The sequence below is a fragment of the Thalassophryne amazonica genome, chromosome 8 (genome assembly GCF_902500255.1).
Source record: "Thalassophryne amazonica chromosome 8, fThaAma1.1, whole genome shotgun sequence".
In the NCBI taxonomy this organism is placed as follows: domain Eukaryota; kingdom Metazoa; phylum Chordata; class Actinopteri; order Batrachoidiformes; family Batrachoididae; genus Thalassophryne; species Thalassophryne amazonica.
Window position 1 is genome coordinate 29,214,943 of NC_047110.1, and position 25,697 is coordinate 29,240,639.

The window sequence follows — 25,697 nt, forward strand, 5'->3', positions numbered from 1 at the left end:
TTCTTGAATGTAAATATTTTGCACTTTTTCATGTGATTAAAATAAACACACAAAACTAATTAAGAGATGACTATAAAAAGCAAAAAGAATCGTCTGTCTCTCTGGACATGATGCTTTTTTCGGGTTTGGAATAAATACACCTAAACTAAATATGTAAAGATGCACATTGTCTTTTTTTCAAAACTTTATTTCAACAAACACATAAACAAACAAACGAACAAAAGACAAGGCCATACTAACAATCACAGTATTAACATGAAAAATAGAAACAGAGCAAAAATTAAATAAATTGTACAATAAGTAAGGGATTTTTTAACATTAATTTTCTTTAAAAAGTTCCTTATAGTTCCTTATTTTGGGATTTCAAAATACAAAAATTAACAAGTATATAAATGCAGACAATTGATACAAAATAGAACACATAAACATCAATGTAACATAGAATATATCAAACCTTGTCAGTAAAAAAAGGAAAAGGAAGAAAGGAAAAATCCCCAAAGAAATGTAAAAGGGTGTAAGGCACAGTAAACTCACCCAATGTCTATTAGTGATAAGTCACCAAGGTATTGCAGTGTATATTCACTTTTCTTATTATGTGTTAGCGCCAAATTATTTGTATACCAATTAAATTCTACCAGAAATATTTGAAAACTCGGAAGAGATTTGGAAATTCTCATTTTGTGTCAGGAAAATTAGCCAATTAGCAACATAAGATTAATTACAAAAGAAAAAGGCTTATCATTAAATTCAAATGTTGTAATTACATCCTTCAAACCAACTATGATGGTATGTACACTTTTTTCATACATATTTTTCAAAATCTCTCCAAAACTTTGATGACACAGGGCAAATACAAAATACATGTGAAATTATGTCCGATTCAATCCCAGAAATGGTTCATTTATCCTCGAAGTCAGGATTTTTTTTACAAGGATTTTTTTGTTTGTTTGTTTGTTTGTTTTTTTTAGTAATTTGAACTGAAGTTCTCTTATTTTATTTGAAATGCAAAACTGGAAGGGGCACGGCCATGTTTTACGCCAATTTATTTCGCTGAGACTCCGGCTGACGTCTTGGTCACGTGATTCCCCCCCAAAAAAGATACTGAACAAAGTCTCGAGTTTGACACTAGCTTCGAAGAGTCTGTGTTGGTTGGGTTTTAAAGATAGAAATTAAAATTAATATTTGTAGTGCTATTTTGACATTATGTCGTTCAGTGGCTGCATGGGCGATGTAAAGGTAACATGAATTAAAGATTTCTTTTTAATCTGCTTGCGTTGTCAGGCGTGCTTTGAATGCATCTTGGGCTAACGATGCTAACGGGCTAATGTTAGCTATCGTAAAAACGAAGCGGACCTGTACAACCGGCAATAGTTTCGCACGTTACGATAGCTTGTTTCGTGGCAGCTTACGATAACCACAATAACATTATTTGTGATTGTGTATCTAATCTGTATTAACGTTGTGTTATTTTTCAGTATATCAACAAAAAGGTACCAAAAAGCGCCAAGTATCAACATGTCAAATCCAAGCTGGATACAGGTATCACTGTCTTTCACAACCGCTTTGTATCAAAATGAAATGTAGGCATAGTCAGGTGAAAACATAGAAGCACCATTAGAGCTTGACCGATATGGATGTGTATGTCGATACCGAAATATTTGCCAATATAAATTAGTGATTCGTAACCTTTCATTATCAAATGTTGATAACAAAGAAATAGAATTGAGGTTTATGTTTTACAGTTGGAACTTCATTAGGGGTTGGCATGAGTATACGTCACTTCTGGCGAACTGGCGAATCCGAAGGCAAGAATTCGTACTTCGCGAAATGACCGCCCGATGAAAACAAGCTCAGGCTGTATTGCTTTCAGTTGAAATTAGCTGCTTTTGTTTTGTCTCTAACGTTCTTCTGTCAGCCAGTTGATAGCTGTGATTGATTGTAATTGGAACAATGAGATTTATACACCCACCTGACCTGAAATGAACTATTGTACATTAAATTGGCATTATTGACGAGTCTGACCCCTTTGAAAAGTGATCAAATTTCATGTATTTGCATTGAGGTTGGTGACGTTTTCTCGGCCAAAAATGGCCACCATAGGGAGCTCGGGTAAAGTCCGCACCAACCCATAAATAACTATGAATATAACAGTCAACCAACGTACATCCTGTTGCCTTCACTCGGATTTGTAGTTGCCATATAGCATCCCTCGCATTTGCATAAAATAGACCTCTTTTGGCCCCACCGAGCGGTGGCGTGACGACCACTTGTCTCTTATCGTTGTAAAATGCCCACTCTGCTTGAAAATGAATGGCAGCTGGTCACTTTGCATCTTATAGCTAATATGACCAAGGGGTGATGGAGGTTCCAGCCATGCTTGACAGCATTGCAAACAATGTTGTCAGAGTATGTAACTATGTCATTTCCAACCAACAAAGTGTTTTTCTGCATTGTTTATTTGGTAAAACAAAGGTTTTCATGTCAGCAAAAATAACACCTATGCCGATATGTTTGTGAAAGCTCACATCGGCTGATAATATCGGCCAACCAGTATATTGGTCAGACACTGAATAGAATTTTGTATTTGGACACTGACTGTTATTTCAGCCACAGTAATATTGAAGCTGAAAGCAAATATGAATGAATAGCTCAAAGTATAGCTTTCCATATTGAATTTGGCCATTTACATCCAAATCAAGCAGTGTTTGGATTGCAGTGATCTTTACTTATACGTTGTAGGTTGTATTAAAAAAAAATCAACCAGTTTGGATGGTAATACCATTGTGATAAAGTTGAAACTGTTTACTTTGAGTTTATACAGCATTCATCACTTGCTTTCAACTCTCATATCTTGTGGAAAGCTTAGTCAAAGACCATGAAATGTTTATGGGCCTGCCTGTGTAACACAGATGTAAAAACTGAGATAACATTTTAGAAAATAGCCATAATACAATGGTAGTTTGTTCACCTTGGAGAATAAATTAGGAGATATTCATAAAAACATCCAGCTGTGTTGTTGATAATCCCCCCCCCCCCCCCCCTTTTCATCCCATCCTGTCTATGGCTGATGCTGAGACCCTGATTCATGCATTTGTCTCTTCTAGATTGGATTACTGCAATGTTCTATTTTATGATTTACTGCAGTCCAGCATTAGGGGTCTCCAATTGGTTCAAAATGCTGCTGCCAGACGTTTGACACGAAGCAGAAAGTTTGACCACATTACACCCATTGTGGCATTTCTTCACTGGCTTCCTGTCCCTGTGAGATAAGATTTTAAGGTTCTGCTACTAGCTTATAAAATTGTTTAGGGACTGGCACCTCCCGACTTAGCTGACCTAATTAAACCCTATGTACTGGCCCGGGCTTTGCGTTCTCAGGGTGCAGGACTACTTTGTGTACCTATTGTGAATTAAAAGTATGCGGGTCACAGAGCTTTCTCTTATTGTGCCCCAGTTCTGTGGAATGATCTCCCTGCTTAAATAAAAGTCAGATTCTGTAGAGACTTTCAAGTCCAGACTTAAGACACACTTATTTTCCCTTTAATATGGCTAGCATACTGGCATAGTATGTTACTATGCTTTTTACTCTTTTAAATTCATTGTATTAGTAAACGGAGCGGGTCACGTCCTCAACTTTATCTAAATTCTGGGTCTTTTTGTGAAGCTTAGGGCTAGTGGCCGGCGATCATCTTAGTATTTGTTCTGTTTTTCTTGTTGCTTAATGCTGACAAATTTTACAGTACTTGTCTTTCTGCTGCCTGATTCTGTTTTTATTCTCTGTTTGTGGTGCGGCTCCATCCAGTGATGGGTGTGGTGTCTGTTCCTGAAATCCTCCTGTCCTGTGCACTGGCAACATTTCCTGTATATTCGATTTGTAAATTGTTTTGTAATTCGTGTCAGTAGCAATGGCCCAAGCAGAGGGTCACCCCTTTGAGTCTGGTCTGCTTGAGGTTTCTTCTTCAGAGGGATTTTTGCTTTACTACTGTTGTCTGTGTGCTTGCTCTGGGGGCTGGTAAGGTTAGACCTTACTTGTGTGAAGCGCCTTGAGGCAACTTTGTTGTGATTTGGCGCTATATAAATGAAATAAATTGAATTGTCATGGGAACAGTAATCAGTATGGCAGCCTTTTAAGTGGGTGGTGCATAGAGGGCCTTGGTGAAACCTGATTATGCTCAAATTTGCACTCATCTGAGATTTCAGATCTGCCTACAGTAAAACATGACTGGATTTCTCAATGCTTTTTTGAATATTCATTATCAGTGTTAACTGTCCTGTTTCATTTAAAAGGGTCCAGCCTCACGAAGTACATGGAAAGGCTCGAAGAGATCCATAGTAAGTCACTTATTTGGCAAAATACTGAAAATTGTCTTGATAACAAATTAATATTATGCCATTACCCAGTATCTCAGTCTGAAAGGTTTAACGTTGATATAATTCAGTCCGTGTGGTGTGATTCTGGGGCAGTGCTTCTTTGAGGAAAAGCTGGAATGCACTGAAAAGAGAAAGCCATTAAGATCTCATCTTTGTGCATATCACAGTCAATGAAAAGAAAGGCAACTCATGGGCGATTCCATATGTGTCGTACGGGACATTCAGAGATGCATTTCCAGCCTGGTCAGACGTTAGAGCAAGTACCTACATTTGGGTGCAGATAGGTTGTGATACCACTGGGCAATATTGCCTTGTGCATACTTTTGATCAGAAAGGTTTTTGGGGGGAAACAGGCAAAAAAATCAAACATGTCGTACGGGACACAGAAAATTGGTAAAATTCTTTCCAGTAAATTCAACACAAAAAGTCTGTGAGTTGAATCGAGACAGATTCATGTAACCATGCTGGAAATGTTCCCTAGCATCTGAAAAGAAGTCAAATCAAACCTTTTCTCATATAAGACTATTTTTTATTAAATGCAGAGACTTTACAAAAGTACAGGGCAGTGTGTCGTATGGGACATCGTAAATGTGTCGTACGGGACGCTCTGAAAAATGATGCGGTTTATCCCAAAACAGTTCTGTAATCTGTCATTTCAGTTAAGGTTGTTGCAGCATATGCTGTAGAATATCTAAGTGCCTGATTTTGTGCTTGATAAATTATCATATTACCATGTGTGGTGGAAAACTGAGGTTGTATGTCGTACGGGACATAAGAATGTGTCGTATTCCATATGACACATTCTACAAATGACTTAACAAGTAGGTTACAAGGCTACAAATACCTCAATCCTAGCAGGTTTTCAAGCAATGCACATTTTTAATACAATGGTCTTGAACCTAGAATAGAAAATACTTTGTTTTTGGTAGGAAGACAGATAATTATAACTTGAATTCTTAGACAAAATGTGAACATGAGAACAAACAAGATTTTAAAAATCTATGAAAAACTCAACTTTCATTGTCTACCGATATTATGGTATGTCAAAGCTACACATAAGCTCCTTTCACACCAGGGCTGCTTCGAGTTGCTTCATGTAGCGTCATGACGACGCAGGAATGTCTGCCCAGGTGCGCGCAGCAGGGGGTCAGAAAGGAGGAGAGGACGCAGCCTGCAGGTCCTCTGCACAGAGAAATCAGAGTGCACAGTTTGGCTGCAGCCAGACTGTGCACTCTGATTTCTCTTCTAGTTTATATGTGTTCTTCTGTTGAGCTGTCTGCGCTCTGACTTCTGTTATAGTTTATCTTTCTTCCTACGACTGTGAGCTGCATGCGCGCGTGCACCAGTGAACAGTCCGTGTGTAATTGTGGAGATGTCTGGAGTTATACTTGATGTGGACATGTCCTCTGGCAGTCAATCTGTGAGCAGGACCTATGTCCTTTTTTGTCCTTTATTTAACACAATTATGAGAGAGTTTGAGGGGAGAGCGAGGAGCTGCAGCAGTCAGCCAGTTTTTTTGTTTCTTGTTCACATGTGCGCGCGAACGAACTGTCTGTGAGTGGACTGGTGATGTCTGGACTTTTTATTGGATGTGGACATGTCCTGTCTCTGGCAATCAGTCTGAGCAGGACTTTTATGGGCTTTATTTAAACACAGTTGTGAGAGAAGAATGAGTAGCTGCAGCAGCTGTCAGGCTGCAATCAGCATTTTTTTTTTCTGTGCTCTTTTTGAGCGTGTAGTTTCACTGCATTGTGTACACGGTATAAAAACAATCCTGCCTTATTTATACAAGGTCTGTGATAAAAGTAACGGACCTTATTATTTTTTTCAAAAACCATATGGATTTGAATCACGTGTGATTACATCAGACATGCTTGAACCCTCGTGGGCATGCAAGAGTTTTTTCACGCCTGTCGGTTACGTCATTCGCCTGTGGGCAGTCTTTGAGTGAGGAGTGGCCCACCCTCTCGTCGTTTTTTCATTGTTTAGGAATGGCTCAGAGACTGCTGCTTTAAGGCACAACTGAGTGGACACCATTCGATAAATTCAGCTGGTTTTCGGTAAAAATTTTAACGGCTGATGAGAGATTTTGGTCTGGTAGTGTCGCTTTAAGGAAGGCCCATGGCACCTGACGGCGATCTGCGCTTTGAGGCGGCAGCGTCTTGCCGTTTCAAGTTGAAAACTTCCACATTTCAGGCTCTGTTGACCCAGTAAGTCGTCAGAGAACAGAGAACTTTCAGAAGAAGTCGGCATGAGGAGTTTATTCGGACATTCCATTGTTAACGGACATTTTGTAATGAAAGAACGTGTGGGCAGAGTCGCATGTCGGGCCGGACCCGACCGCGGGGGGTCGCGACAGGAAAAACACCTCCGTTGGAAACCTTAATGGGCAAGTTGGAACATGCCCAAGCTGTTAAACAATTTCTCAGTTACTCACTTGTTGAAAGCCATCAAAAGCCGCCTGAATTTTACAAATGGTTTTCAACACGGAGGTGTTTTTCCTGTCGCGGCGCACACAGATTTGCCGAGTCGTCACGGAAACGACTCGGCGAATTTGCGCGTACGTCTTTCATTAAAAAAATGTCCTTAAACAGTGGAATGTCCGCATAAATTCCTCATGCCGGCCTCTTCTGAATCTTCTCTGTTCTCTCACGATGTCCTGGGTGAATTAAGCCTTAAATTAGGATGTTTTCAGGTCGAAACAGGCCGACGACAGCGCCTGGAAGCGCTGCAGGACGTCCCGCTCCGTGGGAAGTCCTTACACCGACAGAAACACCCCATAATCTCTCATCAGCCATTAAACTTTTCACAGAAAACCATCTTAATTTCTCGAATAGTGTCCACTCGGATATTCCTCACAGGTCCAGAAAAAATTTTGATAAAGCAACGCGCGCCGTCCGCAGCGGCTATTCAAAGAGATTCCGACGGGCGAGGTGGAGCACTCCTCACTCAAGGCCTGCCCACAGGCGAATGACGTCACCGACGCGTGAAAAAACTCACGCATGCGCACGAGGGTTCAAGCTTGTCTGACGTAAAAACATATGAATCAAATCCATTTATTTTTTGAAAAAAATAAAAAGGACCGCTTTTTTCATCACAGACCTCGTACTTTGGGAACAATAGAACACAGCAGGAATCACAAATTGCCGTCGGGGAACATTGTATTGTGAGGGTGTGGCTTCCAGTCATGTTGAGTACCGTTGCGTTGCTCTCACTTGCGCCGCATGGCACAAAGCAACGCCGTGATGAAGCCTCACAGGACATGTTCTGGCATGTCCAGGCACATCCGCAATTTCTCGGATAATCACTCGATGGAAAAACTACCGACAGCTGTCTGAACGCCATCTCAAAGCCGTCCTGTGAGACCAAAACGGAGGTGCTTTTGTCTCGCTCCAGTAGCGAATCCATCGTGACGCACAAAGCCTTCGCTCGGCTTTCCATGACAAAATCACTTGTTAAAAGTGAAATCTGCCGGAAAATGGTTGATGTCCAGCTCTTGTGATAACAGGAGAAATGGCACACGATGGTCACGGATCCAGACAGCCATCCGTTTAGAAATGAAATGGTCGTTCAGCCTGTCGATGGCGGCTTCGGAGCACGGTGCACGCCACAGCCGCTGGGGGCCGTCCTTAAAGCGACAATAACACTCCTTATTCTCTACCAAGCCCGTAACATTTTCACCGAAAGCCAGATAAATTTTTCTAATGGTTTCCAGCTGCCAGTCTCTAACAGTTTCTGAAAAAATTCTGATGGGGAAAAAAAGCCCAAATCATTCCGCCATTTCCTGACAATGAAAATCCGCCGAGGGGGTGGACCACTCCTCACTCAAAGCCTGCTCACAGGCGAATGACGCAACCGACAGGCGTGGAAAAACTCATGCATGCGCACGAGGGTTCAAGCTTGTCTGACGCAATCACACGTGATTTAAATCCATATGGTTTTTGAAAAAAATAATAAGGTCGGATACTTTTCTAATAGACCTCGTATAGTATCAGTTCCTCATAAATTTTAATACTGCTGTAGACATCTATTGATGGTAGAAAAATGCCGAGTTGAATGGAACATTCCAGCTTTCCCCTCATGAAATATTTGTTCCATTGAAAGAATGAAAAAAAAAATCATTATTTGTTTTATATAACGGCTAAAATAGATCACTGTCATTTGATATTTTATTAATTTAGAGACAACAGAAAAGGGACTTACATATTGGTGTTCCACTGGTGTTTAACTGTGCAACACAAACTTTAAATTGGAGTCCAAAATTGCGACGATGTAGTCCCTGATGCCGTCCACTGACCATGTGTACTTAAAAAAAAAAAAAAAAAAAAAAAAGAAAGACTTTGTGTAGTTCCTGACACTCTTAGTTGTCTCCCTGCTCCACACCTGAATCCAATGAAAGTCTCATTAAAAGCCTGCTAACGACAGGGCTGTGAAAACTCCGCGGATCCGCGGGATTACGTGGATTTCATCATGGGCGGGGTGGGGGGGTGTTAGTGTTGTACTCTTTAATCGTGATTGTTACTGAGTTTTTAAAATGCTTATCACAAAGCCTTCTTTTTTACGACATCATGCAAGTTTTATAAGTCCGCGGACACTGATCTGTGTGTTACAGATACATATCAGTTTCCTCGGATCCGCGGAGATTCGCAGAGAAAAAAATGCCACTCAAAGCGTAGCTGTTATGGCAGTTGTCGTAAAGCGGGACTGGTTGGTTGCTGAGGTGACTGTGTGGCTCCTGTGTGAAGCTTAGCTAAACGTAGCATGTGGACATAGCACACTTTTAAAACTTTCAAATTTTTAAAAGAAGAATTTTGCAGCATGTGTGTGTCACGGAGCGACATCAGACAGAGCGAAGATGGCAAGAAAGACGGTTTGAAAAAGTGTGTTAAGGACAAGAATCCGTGGAATTGTTGCAGGCTTCATGAACACACCTGAAAGATGAACAGGAAAAGCGAACTGGTAAGAATTTTTTTCTCTCTCTGGAAAATAAACATTGTGCTGTTCAAACAGGATTACAGAAAAGGTTATGTGCCTTTTTTTCTTTCATTAATCTAGATTTTCTTTCATTGAAAAAAAAGACATTGTGGCTTTGAATGAATTTAGGCTACATGAATTTACACAATGTAAATGAGTTTTTATTAAAGTAGACTTTTTTCATGGGAAAAAAGACACTGGCTTTGAGTGGATTTACAGGAATTTACACAAGAATGTGTGGCTTTTTTATTATAAGGTATGTTATTGATATTTTACCCTGATTTTTAAAATATTCTACAATCTTTAGCTGTGGTTTTCGGAATACTTTAACAGTCTTTTCAGTCTTCATGAATTTCATGTAGTTTAATTGTTCTGAGTTAATGCATAATTTGGTTTACAATTAAAAGGAAACTCATTCCAGGTCCTACTTCCACATCGTATTCTGTTATTTCAACATGATCATTGATGGTTCAAATGAAAGGTTGAATCTAGGATCATTTTAAATATGCACTAATTTTGAGATTTGTTCTTCCAGGAGATGTTGAAAATGTATCAGTAGATGAAAATTTAATTTGGTTTCTGGGGCCCCACAAGGCCTTACACCCCAGCTCCTGGGGAGCGCAGCTCCCCAGACTCCCTGCGAATTTTCCTCGGATTTTACAATTTTCATTTCACAGCCCTGTAACGAGTCTTTCATTGGATTCAAGTGTGTTGGAGCAGGGAGACAACTAAGAGTGTCAGTGAGGTAGATCTCGAGGACCGAACTTGGGCACCCCTGGCTTACAACGTAGTTGATTTGTTAAATTATTGCCTTTAAATTGTCATCCACCAGCAAAACAAACTCCACCATGTTTAGCTAAACACCGCCCTGGTGGTGTGAGCATGCACGGTGGTTGGGGCATGCAATAGCACATTTCGTTAAGCACCAAAATTGCACGCTAAAAAAAGAACTATTGCATGGTCAATGAAACACAACAGCAAATGGTATGAATATTTCATGTCACATGACATACACCACCAATCAAATTACTAGGATCCACTCAGTCATTATATAAAGCAGAATTATGGATGTCTGCAATGGCAGATTGACCTGATGACACGGGATGCTATAATTTTCCATTGTTAGTGACTATGTTTCACGACCACAATAATCTGATGATGTCAATCATAGCGTTTGATATGTTTATATGTACTTCAATAATCTGATAATTGGGGGAGGGGGAAACAGGTTTACATGGTTCGGGCATGTAGTTTGTCTTCATTCCAAATTTTTTGATACCAAACTTATTTTCAAAAACACCTGCCAGCTACATTACTCCTTGTGGCATCTCTGCCAGTATCTTATAATCATGTAACTTCAAGTTTTCTGTTGGTTGGAGGTTTTTTGTCTGCATCTGCTCTGTGCCGCGTCACACCCTTCTTGTGGAGCAAAAGAGCAAAACAGGCTCTCTGACCACCTGTCAAGCATTGCACATCTTATGTTGTGTTTTATCTGCATGCAGTGCATGTTGTGTACTGTAAATAAAAGTAAGTTAAATGGTTGTGACCACTTTTATCAAAATGTTCAGTTTTACCACAGAACACAATACCAAATATGTCAAGTTTTTTTGGGAGCATGCTACTGTCCATGTGTTCCATAATCCACCTCCAACATTGTGTCTGGGGAACCAAAGTTCAAAGTCATTTCATTTTGTGTTATAGCCTTAATATTTTTTGCATCAACCAAAATTCTTTTCTTTCAGAATATGGGTATCGAAAGGGTGAAATCTTCAGGCAGCTAAAGGTGACAACGTTTGCCAAGATGGTAAGCTTTCATTCATTTCATGTCACTGTTGTCATGCTTTGCAAGCATTCTGCTGTAGTGACTGGAAACCAAATGGAAAGCATGTTGATGGACTTTTGATATGAATACTTGTAGTTTGAACAAAGCTCTGTCCTGTACTTGTTCAGCTTTGTTGCAGTTTTTCCATCATTTTTCAACACCAGGTCCTTCAGGTGGCATCTATATCAGATCTGCATGCAGTGCTGGATTATGGAGAATCACATGATGCAGGAGGTAACAGGCCATGTTATGTAACACCCTCAGCATAGTTGTTTCTCCCAGAACTTGTCTAGACAAATGTAAAAGTATGTAAGGGAAAACGTAAATGGCACAAAAAAATACAGTCATGGAGTAAACATAAATTTTTCCACCTGTCATATTCATTGCTGTTATTGCTGCTCTCTGGGACATCCTGAGAATTTGCGGGATTGCCCAGAAGCTGTTGTATGCATTAGGAAGCCTGAACACCAGTACTGTTAGGACGGTACAGGTGTACAGGCAGAATCTCTGATTATTTTTTTTTCCCCCAGTGAATACTGGCATTCATCAGGGATGCATTCTGGTGTGTATAAGACAACCTCATAGCTAGTGCTAACACCGACACACCAGAGCTTGCACAGTTTCTCAGTGAATACTGTAATTACGACGACAGACAAAAACTGGTAGATTGGAAGAAAGCTGTATTCCAGTGTCTGTCTGTCTCTCTCTCACATTCAGTTTTTTAAACCTGCTTATTGAACCCAATATATTTCATATTTTGGGTGGTTACTTCATTTCATTTGTTAATATACATCAATTTCTGCATTTTAGGCCTTTAACACATCTGAAAAAAGTGGGGTGGGAGAATTCTAAATGTGAGGATAAAATCACCACTTTAACAGCCAGTTTTAAGACAAGTCGTGGGAAGGGGAAAGCAAATCAGGGAATGGATACATGAACATTTCCCAGTCAATGAATGTGTCCTGGACTTCATTTAGATCAATCAGTAAGAACTACAAACAGTATGATACTGTATGGGAGGTGGTCAGTTTTCAAAAATTGAGTGACTGTGTTTGAAGGAGACTGAAGCCACCAAGACACCCGTGACAACATATTTGACATTTACTTAATTTTTGCAGTGAACTGGCACTTGATCACTAACATAAGAATTTCTGAATGATAATTAGATTTAAGTCATCAACAGTAGGTGATAGTTTGTTGGCTTTTCAACCATTTGCAGACAGTCAGTCAGTGATGCAGGATGCTGGCATGGACAGCCTTTGTGAACAGACTCACATCTCCCTGCAGACATCACCCATCCCAGATGGTCATGAATTGGGAGAGCCATGTGACATTGTCCACACCTCCACAGCCACCCTGCCAAGGTAATGTACATCACAGCCTCAAACTTGATTTATTTTTCATGTCAAGCAGATTGATAGGTGAACTCTGGATTTTATTTGAATTGTTTTTTGAATAAGGAGGGCCTGATAGCAACAGATTTCCCACCTGAGCTGCCTGTAAATTAGATTTCCTGGAGACACAGTAGTTGCTCTATTTATAGCACATCATCTTGATTCTTGTGCTCCCGACTCTGGTTTCTTCACCACTGTACAAATGGTGGCTTCTTAATAGGCTTACTACATTACAGATATATTAGGTCATCCTGTCATGGTCAACATGCAACCAATAAACTCCTGATGTATTTGCCATGTGTTCACTCTTACTGTATGTCCCAGAAGCTTCATTCCATCTACACCTTTCCTTCTGTTTGCTGCTCAATCACCTCCCTCTGTTTCTACCATCCCCTTCTCTCAGTCACATCCCACTCAAACTTGGAATGGATGCCCAAGAGTGAAAGTCCATCGGTTGCTTCTTCGGTGGCTGTAGAACATGCCTCCATTGATACTGTCTCTTTACACAGTTTAAGATTGTGATGAATGCAAAATGGACTACTTATTACTTACTCTTGGCTTCTTTGCCACCCAAGCTGGTAAAGGATGTCTGGTTGATGTTGGGACTCCCATTGTTGTAAATTTATCACCCACCAATGGAAGAATGCCTGTTTGAAAGCTACTAAGACCATGTTTTAGGAAACCCAGTTTGAACCTGGTGTCATTAGCAAGTTATTGAACTTATTTTTTAACTTTTTAACTCAACAAAAATATAAACGCAACACTTTTGGTTTTGCTCCCATTTTGTATGAGATGAACTCAAAGATCTAAAACTTTTTCCACATACACAATATCACCATTTCCCTCAAATATTGTTCACAAACCAGTCTAAATCTGTGATAGTGAGCACTTCTCCTTTGCTGAGATAATCCATCCCACCTCACAGGTGTGCCATACCAAGATGCTGATTAGACACCATGATTAGTGCACAGGTGTGCCTTAGACTGTCCACAATAAAAGGCCACTCTGAAAGGTGCAGTTTTGTTTCATGGGGGGGGATACCAGTCAGTATCTGGTGTGACCACCATTTGCCTCATGCAGTGCAACACATCTCCTTTGCATCAACTGTGAAGAGAACACCTCTCCAACGTGCCAAACGCCAGCGAATGTGAGCATTTGCCCACTCAAGTCGGTTACGACGACGAACTGGAGTCAGGTCGAGACCCCGATCACAGATTTAGACTGGTTTGTGAACAATATTTGACGGAAATGGTGATATTGTGTATGTGGAAAAAGTTTTAGATCTTTGAGTTCATCTCATACAAAATGGGAGCAAAATCAAAAGTGTTGCGTTTATATTTTTGTTGAGTATATATATATAATGCGCGCACACATTTTTAACCCTTTACAGTCTGCATTTAGGGCAAATTACTTCACAGAGATGGCATTTACTCAAGTAGTGAATGACTTGTTGGCTGTGGATGCTGATTAGTGACATTCCAATCTGTACAAAGAGGTCAGAATAAGACCCAATCAAGGCATTTTTGATTGAGCTTTATTTCTCAGCTGTTTCTTCATAACTGATATAAATAAAGTTCAAGACATATTCAGTGACTAGGAAATATTCATGTATCTATCCCCTGACTTGTCTGAAGAAAACTGGCAATTAAACTGATTATTTACAGGTATTATACCTTGTGCAACCCATCATCTTAGCTTTTATATTTTTAATTAATTTATATCAAATTGTAGAGATTTGCTTTGAGTTTGGGTTAAAGAAGGATCATTTTTGAATTTTTTATATTGAGAAGCCTGATTTACTTTTTGTATTTGAAATGCCATAAACAAATTAAAATGCGTGAATTACCAAGGGGCTGAATACTTTTGCAAACCACTGTATCTAACAAAAATACCCGAAAAATGCTTTAATTTTACCTCAGCTTTTTAATACCCATGCACCTCCAACAGATTAAAGACATTAAAAATACAACCCCAATTCCAGTGAAGTTGGGACGTTGTGTAAAATGTCAATAAAAACAGAATACAATGATTTGCAAATCCTCTTCAACCTATATTCAATTGAATACACCACAAAGACGAGATCTTTAATGTTCAACACTTTTCAGAAAAGCTGGGACAGTGGTATATTTACCACTGTGTTACATCATCTTTCCTTCTAACAACACTCAATTACGATTTGTGAACTGAGGACACTAACTCTGAGTGCCATGATTGGGTATAAAAGGAGCATCCCCAAAAGGCTCAGCTGTTCACAAGCAAAGATGAGGCGAGGATCACCACTTTGTGAACAACTGCATGAAAAAATAGTCAACCATGCAAAGTGAAAGCCATACATCAACAACATCCAGAAATGCTGCCACCTTCTCTGGGCCAAAGCTCATTTGAAATGGAAAGACGCAAAGTGGAAAAGTGTGCTGTGTTCTGATGAGTCCACATTTCAAATTGTTTTTGGAAATCATGGACATTGTATCCTCCTTGACAAAAGAGGAAAAAGACCATCCAGATTGTTACCAGCGCAAAGTTCAAAAGCCAGCATCTGTGATGGTATGGGGGTGTGTTAGTGCCCATGTCATGGGCAACTTACACATCTGTGATGGCACCATCAATGCTGAAAGGTACATCCAGGTTTTGGAACAACACATGCTACCATCCAGGCAACATCTTTTTCAGGGATGTCCCTGCTTATTTCAGCAAGAGAATGCCAAGCCACATTCTGCACGTGTTACAACAGCGTGGCTTTGGAGTAAAAGAGTGCGGGTACTAGACTGGCCTGTCTGCAGTCCAGACCTGTTACCCATTGAAAATGTTTGGCACATTATGAAGCGCAAAATACGACAACAGGGACCCTGGACTGTTGAACAACTGAAGTCGTACATCAAGCAAGAATGGGAAAGATTTCCACCTACAAAGCTTCAACAATTAGTGTCCTCAGTTCCCAAATGCTTATTGAGTGTTGTTAGAAGGAAAGGTGATGTAACACAGTGGTAAACATGCCACGGTCCCAGCTTTTTTTGAAACATGTTTCAGGCATCCATTTCAAAATGAGCAAATATTTGCACAAAAACAATAAAGTTTATCAGTTTGGACATTAGGGCAGCACAGTGGCTTAGTGGTTAGCACTGTTGCATCACAACGAGAAGGTCATGGGTTCAGTTCCCGCCTGTGGCCTCTCTGTGTGGCGTTTGCATGTTCTCCCTGTGTTTTTCGTGGGTTTCCTCTGGGTGCTCCGGTTTCCTCCCACATCCAAAGACATGCGGATTAGGTGGATTGGAATCTTTAAATTGTCCATATGTGTGAGAGTGGGTGTGTATGTGTTTGTTTGTCTGTTTGTGGCCCTGTGACAGAATGGCTTCCTGTACTGGGTATACCCCGCCTCGCGCTCTATGACTGCTGGGATAGGCTCCAGCCTCCCCGCGACCCTTAATTGGACTAAGCGGTTGAAGATGAGTGTGTGAGTGAGTTTGAACATTAAATATCTTCTCTTTGTGGTGTATTCAATTGAATATAGGTTGACGAGGATTTGCAAATCATTGTATTCTGTTTTTATTTACATTTTACACAACGTCCCAACTTCATTGGAATTGGTGTTGTATTTTGTTATTTATTTTAATCAGATCCGCATAGGTCCATTGATGTCTGTGAAGGGTCCATCATTTGAAAATGGCCCATTACTTCAGGCACTGAGGGGGCGTTAGCCCCTACCACCCTTTTCAAAATGAGTCACTCCAACGTCACTACACTGAAAAAAAAAAAGTTGGATTTACATGATTTAAATACGTACATCAGTTGTACATGATCAGAATGTGTCCAGTAACATCATTTTGTTATGTATCTCAGTTAGATGGTTTTGAACTCTCAAGGCCAGAGCGCACACAGAACACATTAAAGGTTAATGCAGTCAGCACAGGATAGATCTCCAGGTTTTCGATAAGTAGGCTGTTAGCTGCTTTTGTGGGGATGGAGGTTTAGGGACAAATCTTGGGCATTGTGCACTGTCATTGTTTGACTTCTAAAATTATTATCAGCGATGTGTCAGAAAACAGCTGATGGGAAAGATCAGTGTGACTAATGTGTTGTGTGTTTCCAGCCCTGAGCATTTTGACAGTCCGTATCCTGAGTGCCCTTACCTGCTGCTGGACGTGCGAGACTGTGACCAGTACGATCAGTGCCACATCATCGGGGGTATGTGGTAACACAACAGGGAAACTACCGGGATTTGAAAGGGCAAGGTCATAAATCTATGTGTGAATCTGAAAACACTTTTTTGTTTTTCCCATAGCACACAGTTTCCCTGTGGCAATGCTCAATCGGACAATGAATCCCTACACAAAAGAACTACTGGAATATGTATCCTTAAACTCACACGGTGAAATGCTTTTGTTGTATTCACATGTTGACTAAAAAATAACAAAAAATGATAAACAAACCGTATTGATTTTTACAGGAAGAATCAGTGTCAATTTCAGCAGCTGATGGTAGATTTTGAGGGGAGAGTTGGTCATTGCTGGAAAAAAAATCTACTTTTTATGAAGTTGCAGCTTAAATTCTGAGTACGTTTCTCACGTTATTCCTGTTTGCCTGATTTAGACCCGGGTGCACTGAAATAATTTGTCTCTTAACCATCCACATTTCAATATTGATAAAGGAACAGTCATCATCCTTGGAGGTGTCCTTGGATCTGAAGGATGCAGGAAATGAACTTTAAGCAGCATGTATCATTTAGGGCTGCCTCATCTAGTTGACTAGTCACAACTATGTTGACTACTGAAAACATCGACAACTAATTTAGTAGTCAACAAGTCATTTGCTTTGAACCAATGAAGCAGTGCTTTGATCTGCTGTTTTGTTGGATCTTCCTCTTCACAAGCAGCAACTCCGCTTCTTATCCCCTCTCAAAGCCATTAAAATGTCAATTGTGAGTCACTTTTGTGTGGATTAAAGTGATTAACTGCGACTCCTGTCTTGTTAGGAGAAAGAAACGAGAATCATCCTCCGTTCTGTTGCTCCAAACGTGCTGCCGAGTAAAGTTAGAAAGATAGAGTCCGCTCGGAATTAATAACTTCAAACCGAATTGCTGTTTAAATCAAATGACACCTCTTTCCAGACATTGTAATATAAGCAACAAACTGCAATCAATCAAAATGTTTTTTTTTCCTCCCAAAATGAGACGTCCTGGCTGACATGCAGCAGCCTAAGACTGTATGGCTGCAGACCTGCAGACTCCAGCAGCCAGCTGAGCTTAGCTCAGATGTATGGAGTGACATACATGCCGTTAATGTCTGAAAGGAAATGCGTTTGACAAAAACTACAGGTTTTTTTCTGTCTATGTCCAGATATCAAGGATCCAGTGACCAATTTTGACTCAATAAAATGTTGTTGACATAGAAAATCTGTAAAGCCTATTTTTAGTACACAGAAAATTCACAGGAGGTATCGATAAGGAATCGGATTGATAAGCGGAATCAGTAATGGTACCAATAGCGATTAAATGCGATAAGCTGTAATTTACTCATGATCCGACTAGTTGACTGATCACAGAAATAATTGTTGACTAGTTGACTATCAAAATGATCATTTGTGGCAGCTCTTGTGTCATTGTGTGCAGCTGCCACTCTCCCAACCAGAAGTGGCAGAATTTTCATGGTCTTCGCACTGACACAACACCAACGTGTGGCTGCAGAATTATTCTACTCGCTTACTAATGTTGCCTTCATATACCAAAATCAAAGTCTGATTTACTGTAACATTTGCCCTTAACTGTGCTTAGAAAAATGCAGCAGGAAAGATCATCATAGTGTACGATGAAGATGAGAAGATAGCGAACCGAGCAGCTACCATCCTGTGTGAACGAACGTTTGACAATGTCTTTTTGCTGAGTGGAGGTGAGATCTGATGCCATTCAGCCTCTTTAGTTTTCGTCTCTCTGTTGCACTTCATCACTTGGTCATCACCGCTGATATTCAGTGACATTTTAATCTATATGTTAGGACTATAGACTGGACAAACCCTGCATGAAAACACTTATAGGTTTTTCTTTCAAGACCCAGATCAGCTGATTTTAAAGTGGTGGCAGCGCTGACTTTGGTCATGTCACCACTAACCCATAAATGCATAAAAAGATGTAGCATGGGTTACTCAGTCGTGTGACCAAAGAAGCCTAAAAACGCCTTATCTTTGAGTCTGAATCAGCTAAGCTAACAGGCTAACCTTGGATCAAGTGTTTATTACGTCTTATTTTTGGGTGTTGCATGGTGGTTGTCATGAGGGTTTGGTGTAGACAAGTTATGAGCTCCTTATTTTCCACACTAAATGTAAGTCACTTCAGCTCCCTTATTTCATTCAGGGTCGCCACAGCAGATTAGAGGTGGATCTGCACGTTGATTTGTCACAAGTTTTAGCCAGATGCCGTTCCGGACGCAGCTCCACATTACATGGAGAGTGGGCAGGGGTGGCCTTGAACCAGGAACCTTACGCACTGGAAACAAGCGCACTTGAAGGACATGTCGCACCAAAATCACAACAGTTAAGATTTAGGCTGTTCGTGACCATCCAGTGATCCACCACGATTACTTTGTGCACTTCCCTGACCGGTGTCAAAGTATACGGCATTCGCAACAAAGCTACAGGTACAGAGGCTTCCGACAATGAAGCACACGTGAGTACTCGGGTGTTTCCGACAATTGACGTCGCAACTAGAAGCGTCCCAGCGTACGCTATGTGGAATGTAGCTGAAAATGTTAAAAATGGAGGCACTGATTAATTCCAAAGTTTACATAAGTGTGATGTCGTGTTATGACGACTCGTTTTTAAGTGATGCAGTCACCGTAAAAGCAGCAGTTCTGTGAAGGTTTCTGTGCACCTGCAGGGCCATGAGTCATAAACGCAGCCTGTCAGTAACCATCTCTGCTCCAGGCTCAGCTTTGTTCACAATTAATTATGAGTGTTGTTATCAATAAAATAAAATAAAAAAAAAAACATACATCTGCTGCCTGGGGAAAAAACCGTCTTGGAGACATTCCTTTTCTCAGCGAACTGAGAGGGGCAGTGAGCAGCGGTAGCGCACACACACACAAACACCCTCCAGCTCCTCAAAGGAAAAAAAAAAAAAATTGCCACAAAACACAACAAAGGGGGTAAAATCCTGAACATGCCAGACTCACCGTGTTATATTGTTTTCCAAATGTAAACTCCACTCGAACAAAGAAGTGTACACACACGAAGCCGGCTCCAGCCTTTCACGATCGTGGCACATTAAATAATGTCCATTAATTCCTGGAAGTAATGTATTCTTTTTCCAATGTACAAATCCATCTCTGTGTCCAGGCAGTCTGTTAAAAACAGTGTAAGATCTCCCAACGTCCACATTAGCTTCAGTAAACCAGCATCCACACAAACAGCGCGTCACCACGCTTTAGGCTCCAAAATCCCACACTCTGAAAAAGTTAAGAGTTTCAAGGTAGGGAGGAGTGTTATTTCCAGAAATTTTGAAATCTATAAATGTTTGCATGGAATATGGAAATATACATGGAATAAACCATAGCAGGATAAATTTTGGGTCATTTGGTTCCAAAAACCCATATGGACTGAGCCAGTGAAGATAATCGGGTTCAAAAATCGCCAAAAATATCAACGAAAATGTCATATCTTGAGAACCGCTGCACCTAGAGACTTGAAATTTGGCTCCAAATGTTGCTTGACCCCAAGTTTATATTCAACTTCTATAGTAACAATAAGCCTTTTTAGTGTTTTGTTTTTTTTTTAAGAGTAATTGACAAAAAAAACCTCATTTCAGTACATATGTTACGATCAATTGTAACAAAAAAAATCTATGTAGTTTTTATTTCAGGAACATCAGTTGAGTATAATCATCACATGTAAAGAATGACATGGCCACAATTAACTAATTATGAGCAACAGAGTGGTTTTCTACGTCAGCAGCACATATACAACACACGCGTTACTTGAAATTTTCAAACGCTCCGTCCATATGGGTTTTTGGAACCAAATGACCCAAAAATTATACTGTTATGGTTTATTCCATGTATGTTTCCATATTCCATGCAAAACTTTATAGATTTCAAAAATTTTTGAAATAACAGCCCTCCCTACCTTGAAACTCTTAACTTTTTCAGAGTGTGGGATTTTGGAGCCTAAAGTGTGGTGACGCGCTGTTTGTGTGGATGCTGGTGAAGTGTGTCGTCTCCTGTCTGTAAATCCGAGCCATCACTTTCGAACGGCAGCTCAGAAACTTCTTTTTTGGATGGAGCAGGTTCTTTTCCCTCTGTGTGTCAGTCATTGGTATGTTTCTGTTTTGGTAATTAGGACGTCACACACTGAAAAATGCAGAGGATTGCCAAGTGAAATGTTTTCCAGAAATGTACCTGCCATCGCTCAGAGAAAAAGGAATAAAATACATCAGAGATCACTAATTATTAGCACATATGTGCGGAGACACTTACAGTCATGAGTACTTTTATGTTGTCTTACTTACTGGGACGTTAAAAAACGTGAGACATGTCCTTTAACAGCTTGGCAACAATAAATTGTACCATTATCGTACAACATTAAGTAAAACCTTGCAGCAGGGACGTCTTAGATGATCCGTAAGGACATTTCTCCACACAACAAGCTAGATTGTTCCAGGCATTTGGAAGAAAATGCTCAAAACAACAGACACTGCTCCACAAGCGTTAGTGGCCTCATCAACCGGCCCCTGAGCTAAAGATGCTGTGAGAATCTGACTCAGCTCAGCCGTTCACACTCAGTGACCATGCTCTTAATTTTGTACAACTTCATGGCTTAAAACATCTTAACCTAAGATATTATTAAAAATAAAGTTTACCCTCTCACCCCATACAGTTGTCATGGAGGGAAACGTGTATGTATAGATGCCAAAGAGGCTGTAAACATGTTTATTTCTGCTCGAAAGTTGGACATTTTAACATGAACTTGAATGGGATCCTGCTCTCTTTTGGAGCCAGTTTCAAGTGGCCAGTCAGGGAACTGCAACTTTTTCTTCTTCCAGGTGGGCTTCATCTGAGCCCATCAAAGGTTAGCGCTTGGTTAGCACTAATTACGAGGGCAAGTTGGTAACATTAGCTCCACTGATGGTGTGACAGTTATGAAGACAATATACCCGTCATACGTTTTTAATTCCTGCACACAAGCTGTCCGTGATGAAAACCACCATGTAGTTCAGGGGTGGGCACCGAGGACCAGGACAGTGCAGGTTTTCCTTGCAACCAATCACCTCAGCATGTGGGTTGCTGATGAGCTTCTCCCCTGAACATGAACACCTGATCATCAATGAAATCACCTGCTGAGGTGATTGGTAAAAAGGGAAACCTGCAGTGTCTTGGCCCTTCATGGCACATGATTGTCCATCCCAACATAGTCCATAAAAATATCCTTTAAATCCCCAAAGCAAAGTGAGCCTGTTAACTGTAGCCTTGCTTGTTTGGGATTGTGAGCTGGAAGGGGTGTATTCAGGCTTCATTCATTCTGCCCAGGTCACACAAGTCTCACCCAAACTTCACCCCTTTGCCCGTTTGTTGGAGTTCAGCAGAGCAAGATGGTGATCTCCAGAGCCGCACTCTTTGAGCTTCAATACTGATTTTACAAAACCTGTGAGAGATGTAACAAAGGGTTTGTCCATTTTTATTATATCTGCTGTCCTAAAATGTCAGGAAAAATCCTCAGAAGTGTCCAGGAAAGGTTCTGAAAAAATGATTTCTTAAAAGAGTGGAACAACTGAATTGTCTGCTGTTGTAATCTTGAAATGGTTATTATGTAAGTTGGTGCATTTTACTGGTGCTGACCATAGTTGGTGACCAAATGAATGATTTGAATTTAAAACATAGTTGCTGTCATGCTCCAGTTGAGATGAGCATAAGCTTGAAACATCATATCCAGAGTATTGATGTCACATAATCACAGGCGACCTGAATACTAAAACCCAACTCGAGTTCATGAACATTTGAAACAGTGTTCCATGTTTGTGACAAATTCCATCATGTAAATTTTCCATCTTTCTGCAGGACTCTCAGAAATTGCTCAGAAATTTCCAGGAAGTATGACAACGGGTACAATTCCATCATCATGCCTGCCAACTCCACCGTCGTCAGGGTCAAAGAAGCGTACTGCACCACTGCAAACATCTGTGGCTGCGGAGAAAAGGTGGAGGTTTACGTCAGATGAGCTGGCCAAGATTCAGCAGCAACTGGAGATGCTCATCCCCACCAACACCAGCGGTAAGAGTACACGCCTCTGCAGGACTATAGAGAGTGTGTGTGTGATGGATAAATGTCCATTTTGTGGCAAAATGGGGACATCAGTGTTGCCAAAATACCATTCATTTTAAGTGTGTCTGTGGTAAATGTACATATTTAGCACTATCATAACACGCAATACAAAGAATAGACTTGTGTTCTCAATATGGCTGTCGAAATAACACGTTAATTTAGATGAATTAATTTCAGAAAATATAACATGTCAGGTTTCTTTTTTCCCCAAATCTAAATTAATCGCACTTTCATCCATTTTGTTTTGACGTCACTGACTTGGTCTGTAAATAAAGATTGTTTTTTAGAGTAATAAGTTGTTCCGATGTGCCTGCCTTTAGACAGTTTTTTTACACAGTTTATCAACAGCATCAGACCAAACGTTTGTTGTTCATTTGTTTGTTCATTTTTAAAGGAAAAATAAAGCTACCAGAGCCTCCACAGCGCACAGATTAATTTTATGTTTTTCTCTGATGTTCAGCGATCAGAACAGCCTCGTTAATGTTTCCTGCTGCTCAGAGACACGTGTAAGTAAAATACTTTTAATAACAAAGTAACTTACAGTAGTGTTCAGAATAATAGTAGTGCTGTGTGACTAAAAAGATTAATCCAGGTTTTGAGTATATTTCTTGTTACATGGGAAACAAGGTACCAGTAGATTCAGTAGATTCTCACAAATCCAACAAGACCAAGCATTCATGATATGCACACTCTTAAGGCCATGAAATTGGGCTATTATTAAAAAAAAAAGTAGAAAGGGGGGTGTTCACAATAATAGTAGCATCTGCTGTTGACACTACAAACTCAAAACTATTATGTTCAAACTGCTTTTTTTTTAGCAATCCTGTGAATCACTAAACTAGTATTTAGTTGTATAACCACAGTTTTTCATGATTTCTTCACATCTCGGGGCATTAATTTAGTTAGTTTGGAACCAAGATTTTGCTCGTTTACTAGTGTGCTTGGGGTCATTGTATTGTTGAAACACCCATTTTAAAGTCATGTCCTCTTCAGCATAAGGCAACATGACCTCTTCAAGTATTTTGACATATCCAAACTGATCCATGATACCTGGTATGCAATATGTAGGCCCAACACCATAGTAGGAGAAACATGCCCATATAATGATGCTTGCATCACCATGCTTCACTGTCTTCACTGTGAACTGTGGCTTGAATTCAGAGTTTGGGGGTCATCTCACAAATTGTCTGCGGCCCTTGGACCCAAAAAGAACAATTTTACTCTCATCAGTCCACAAAATATTCCTCTGTTTCTCTTTAGGCCAGTTGATGTGTTCTTTGGCAAATTGTAACCTCTTCTGCACGTCTTTTATTTAACAGAGGGACTTTGCGGGGGATTCTTGCAAATAAATTAGCTTCACACAGGCGTCTTCTAACTGTCACAGCACTTACAGGTAACTCCAGACTGTCTTTGATCATCCTGGAGCTGATCAATGGGTGAGCCTTTGCCATTCTGGTTATTCTTCTATCTATTTTGATGGTTGTTTTCCGTTTTCTTCCACGCGTCTCTGTTTTTTTTTTGTTTGTTTGTTTTTGTCCATTTTAAAGCATTGGAGATCATTGTAGATGAACAGCCTATAATTTTTTGCACCTGGGTATAAGTTTTCCCCTCTCCAATCAACTTTTTAATCAAACTACGCTGTTCTTCTGAACAATGTCTTGAACATCCCATTTTCCTCAGGCTTTCGAAGAGAAAAGCATGTTCAACAGGTGCTGGATTCATCCTTACATAGGGGACACCTGATTCACACCTGTTTGTTCCACAAAATTGACGAACTCACTGACTGAATGCCACACTGCTGTTATTGTGAACACCCCCTTTTCTACTTTTTTTTTTTTTACTAATAGCCCAATTTCATAGCCTTCAGAGTGTGCATATCATGAATGCTTGGTCTTGTTGGATTTGTGAGAATCTATTGAATCTACTGGTACCTTGTTTCCCATGTAACAATAAGAAATATACTCTAACCTGGATTAATCTTTTTAGTCACATAGCACTACTATTATTCTGAACACTACTGTACTTTAGTAACTGTCAGAGATGTACCGGTATCTCAAACGTGGAGGTGCTGTGTGTAAACAGGCATTTTGCAGTAAAATGTTGAGTCTTGCGTGATCATTAATTGAACAGATTTAAAAATGCTTGATTCATTATGTTGATTTCATCCAGGTTTTCATGTTCAACAGGCTGATTTTAAAATGAAATGGTCTTGAATCTAATGAGATAATTATTAAAGGGGTCAGTTCACTTTTTATCCACCTTTTACATTTTCATGTGTTTGATATTTAATATTCAACACCTCCAACGTCCCACAATTCTGAGTCTCTGTCACAGATATTCTCCTGATTTATGCAGCATTTATGACTGACACAGCTTGTTTGAGACCTCTGTGGCATATGTAACAGAAGTGACCTGTCCCCCCAAATGCTCTAATTTTAAGGTGTTTCATAAAGAAGGCCATATTTATAACACAAAGTAGATATCAATACCTTCAAAATGGAATCAGTTTGAAGAGTTTTATTTACTGCCCACAAGCTTTTCTTCTAATAAAATTCGACCACAAAATGCTTTTTTCAGATTTCAGAGGTTTCTCTCACAATAACTGTTTACCACAGATATGCCAAATTTACATATTTCATAGCCAGTATAGCTGGCATTAAGGAGCCAAGAAATGGAAAGGCTTCTTTGAGTGTAATGGTATGCTTCAGTGTCTCAAACATGGATGCTCGCAATAGTTGATGTAATATCTTCCATAGTTTGAGCATACATAATCTTCACAGTTTAGTGTCAGTGTCTGTTGTTTGACTATAGTCCAAGTCTGGGTGTCCATGACAA

The 25,697-nt window shown here is 40.1% G+C and overlaps 1 protein-coding gene across 3 annotated transcripts in view; it reads left to right on the top strand.

The window, feature by feature from the left end:
- The first annotated feature begins 1,098 nt into the window (after window positions 1-1,098).
- Window positions 1,099-25,697, top strand: part of cep41 (centrosomal protein 41) — a 28,736-nt gene continuing 4,137 nt past the window's right edge. The window contains exons 1-10 of one of the 3 annotated variants that reach the window (XM_034175911.1): window positions 1,099-1,236; window positions 1,476-1,539; window positions 4,288-4,332; window positions 11,088-11,149; window positions 11,296-11,401; window positions 12,387-12,531; window positions 16,649-16,743; window positions 16,841-16,908; window positions 18,329-18,443; window positions 22,599-22,811. In XM_034175911.1, the coding sequence (XP_034031802.1) occupies window positions 1,204-1,236; window positions 1,476-1,539; window positions 4,288-4,332; window positions 11,088-11,149; window positions 11,296-11,401; window positions 12,387-12,531; window positions 16,649-16,743; window positions 16,841-16,908; window positions 18,329-18,443; window positions 22,599-22,811 (946 nt within the window). In that variant the 5' untranslated portion in view covers window positions 1,099-1,203. Of the gene's footprint in view, window positions 1,237-1,475; window positions 1,540-4,287; window positions 4,333-11,087; window positions 11,150-11,295; window positions 11,405-12,383; window positions 12,532-16,648; window positions 16,744-16,840; window positions 16,909-18,328; window positions 18,444-22,598; window positions 22,812-25,697 lie in introns of all 3 variants that reach the window. The other 2 variants (XM_034175912.1, XM_034175913.1) reach the window with 2 other exon arrangements.